A 3,033-nucleotide genomic window follows, 5' to 3' on the forward strand; every position below is an offset into this window, starting at 1 on the left:
TTTTTTCTCTCTTCTTTCCTTTGATTTTGAGGCAAGCTGGCTTAGCGCTCACTGTGTAGCCTAGACTGGTCTCACATTTGTGTTGATCCTCAGGCCTCAGCCTTCATAGCGCTGTGATCATAGGCAAGCTTCACCACTCTCAGCTGGGCAGGGGGTTTCCTTTCTAGGTAAGGCCAAGTTCACTGCTGCCCACACCACCATGCTCTTCCTCCACCATTCATTGGCATTGGAGGTACTCCACTGGGGCTCAGGAGGCTTCATTAAAACCGCATGCCTTAAGGACACTCAGCAGATCTCTCATGGTAACCAGTGGGGCTCACACTGCCCTCCCACAAATAAGGAAGAGAGGCAGGAAGAGTTAAAAGAAAGTGGTGGGCAGGAGATTCTCAGAGCTCTTCGGTGAGGAGCTCACTTGGAACTGACTCGTGGCCCTTTACCAGCTGGATTACTGGACCGAGCCTCGTGATCAGGGGTGGGACGGTCTCTGAGCTTGGACCCGCGGCACCCCAGGAGGCCCCACTGGCCTGCCACCCCCAGAACAGCCCTCCCCGCGGGCGGAGACAGCAAGACAGAGTCGCCGCCCCGCCCTGCCGCCCGGCAGTACCCCGAGGCCGGCGCAGGTCCCCCAGTTCCGGAGCAGCCACGGCGCGGAGTATGGGGCTCTGATGGCCATGGACGGCTACCGGGGCTTCCTCGGGCTGCTGGTGTCGGCGCTGCTTGTCGGCTTCCTGTCGGTGCTCTTCGCGCTCGTCTGGGTCCTCCACTACCGAGAGGGGCTCGGCTGGGACGGCGGTTCGCTCGAGTTTAACTGGCACCCTGTGCTCGCGGTGACCGGCTTCGTCTTCATCCAGGGCATCGGTACTGGACCCTTGGCGGGGGCTAAGGGAAAGAAGGAGGGCGGCGGGCCGGGGGCTGCAGGTAACTCTGTGCGGCGGGGTCCTGGACGCCGTTCAGGTTCGCACAGAAACCCGAGGGATGCATGAGCTCAGCCCGGGCAGCCCCTTGTGGGGAAAGTCTCCCCACTGGGAGCCTGCGCAGTCAGGGGCGCAGAACCCCTGCTTAGGCGAGGCTTGCCCTTGAACATGCTTCATGCCTCTAAAGGAGAGAGTAAGGCGGTGGGGAAGGGCTCGCGTCTCCGCCCGGCATCCGCAGCCCGGGATCCTCTCCGTGGAACCCGAAGCCGCTGCTGGTAGCGAGGAGGCTGCTTCGCTGGCTGCCTGTGCTTGGGACCGTCTGGAGCAAAACTTGCTTATGTGGCGAAACTTCCTTGGCGGGCTTTCTGTGGAGCTGTGATCGCCCCTGCTTTCGGGTCGGAGAAGCCGGGAGAGGCCTCGGCGGCTAGGCCCCGAGGGGTGGTGGCAGCGGAGCGCCCTGGGGTCTGTGCCCGGCGCAGCTCGGTGCTTGCTGGCAGCGAGGAGGCCTGGATCTGGCTCCTAGCCCCGTGTGGTGTTTGTGCAATGGTCTAGGCGTCCCGAGGACAATTTCCTCCAGCAAGGCTGTAGTTGGAGGAACTTGTAGCTAGTGGCGCAGCAGCGTTTTCACTTCTTCGGAGTGGTGGCCTTGAGAATGTGTTTGAAAAAGAGCAGCGATGTACTGGGGTTAGTTCACAGAAACTAATGGAGAAGAGTGGAACAGGTTCCCAAAGACATGCCAACGCGCTGAAACCTCCAACCTGGTCTCTGAGCAGGATGCCGTTTCTTCATCAATATTGAACTCCCCACAAAAAAGCAAACATAGAAGCGCTGGCCTCATTCCTAAAGAAAAGCAATTGTCATGTAATACTCCCTCTCCACCCCCCTTCCTCCACCCCCTCTTTCAACTTGTGCTGTAGTGTTCAGCAAGTGTGGCCCCATTCTTCCACTGGAATATGGGGGAGGGTATTGCTGATGCTCAGCGTTGGGAAGCTTCCCTGGTGTGAGATGAGCATTCAAGTCATTCTGTTGCATAATTCCCAACTATTTGGCCACCACACTAAAACAAGAAAACTGCACTCAAGTTCCAAAGTTCCAGTCACCAGCAACACCCCTTGCTTCATGGAGGAGCCCTTTAATTTGACCAAAGCTGCTAACACCTGTTTACTCAAACAGTCCCAAATATCTCTTCATGACTTCATTCACCTAGAGAAGCTCCTGGTATCAAGAAACCCTTCAGAGATTTGGACTGTGTCCTGTAGTTGAGGGTGAGGGAAACAGATGACACATTTGTTGCCTAGCTTACCCAAGAGGAGACAAATCACAAAAGGGTTAACATTTATTGTTTTCTGTGTGCACTCCTGGTGCATTATATGAAAATTAACAGATACAGAGGACTTAACTTCCCCATGGAAGTAACAGAGGTTCTTTCAGTGACCTTATTTCCAATGCTTTCTATTTTGTGTGTTATTACGGCAATATGCTTACTTTTTGCAAAGTGATCCTTTTAGAGAAGCCAAAAGCTTCATCTAAAATATACTTTGAGACTTTTCATATTGGAATCTATTTCTATTTTCCTAAAAGTTTTTCTATTATCTCTAAACTTCTGGACTTTTCTGTTTATACTTACTTTGGGGCAAAAATGTGTGCATGGATATTTGGGAAATTTTCATCTGCCTCTCTTAGTCAAACCTTTTTTTTTTTTTAACACTTTGTCAGTATATTTGTGCTAATGTTCCAGTTTTTGTACTGTCAACACTACCCATCCTGTTTACAAGGATCCTAGGTTTGCAACACATTTAAATAACATGTCTAATTAACATGAGCAAGCTTTTTCATTTATGTAAACACATGCATAGTTCTCTCCAGTTCTTCTGTATCTTGGCCCACAGACACTCCTCTACCAAAGGGTGAGTCCTTTGGAAAATTTATGAAGTAAACTAAAGAAAGGGATTACAAAATAAATCTCTCCCCGCCCCACATACGTACAAAATATATTTTGGGAAACATATGCATTCTTTTTTCTTTTTCTTTTCTTTTCTTTTTTTTTTTTTTTTTTTTTTTTTTTTACACATGCTAGAAATCATTATACCACCAAGCTACATTCCTAGCCCCAAGTGTC

General features: G+C 50.9%; 1 protein-coding gene across 2 annotated transcripts in view; it reads left to right on the plus strand.

Moving 5' to 3' along the window:
* The first annotated feature begins 465 nt into the window (after positions 1-465).
* Positions 466-3,033, plus strand: part of LOC103751733 (cytochrome b reductase 1) — a 55,833-nt gene continuing 53,265 nt past the window's right edge. The window contains exon 1 of one of the 2 annotated variants that reach the window (XM_008855247.3): positions 466-858. In XM_008855247.3, the coding sequence (XP_008853469.1) occupies positions 666-858 (193 nt within the window). In that variant the 5' untranslated portion in view covers positions 466-665. The remainder of the gene's footprint in view (positions 859-3,033) is intronic. The other variant, XM_008855246.3, reaches the window with a different exon arrangement.

The sequence above is a fragment of the Nannospalax galili genome, unplaced genomic scaffold (assembly GCF_000622305.1).
Source record: "Nannospalax galili isolate Female #2095 unplaced genomic scaffold, S.galili_v1.0 scaffold346, whole genome shotgun sequence".
Taxonomy (NCBI): Eukaryota; Metazoa; Chordata; class Mammalia; order Rodentia; family Spalacidae; genus Nannospalax; species Nannospalax galili.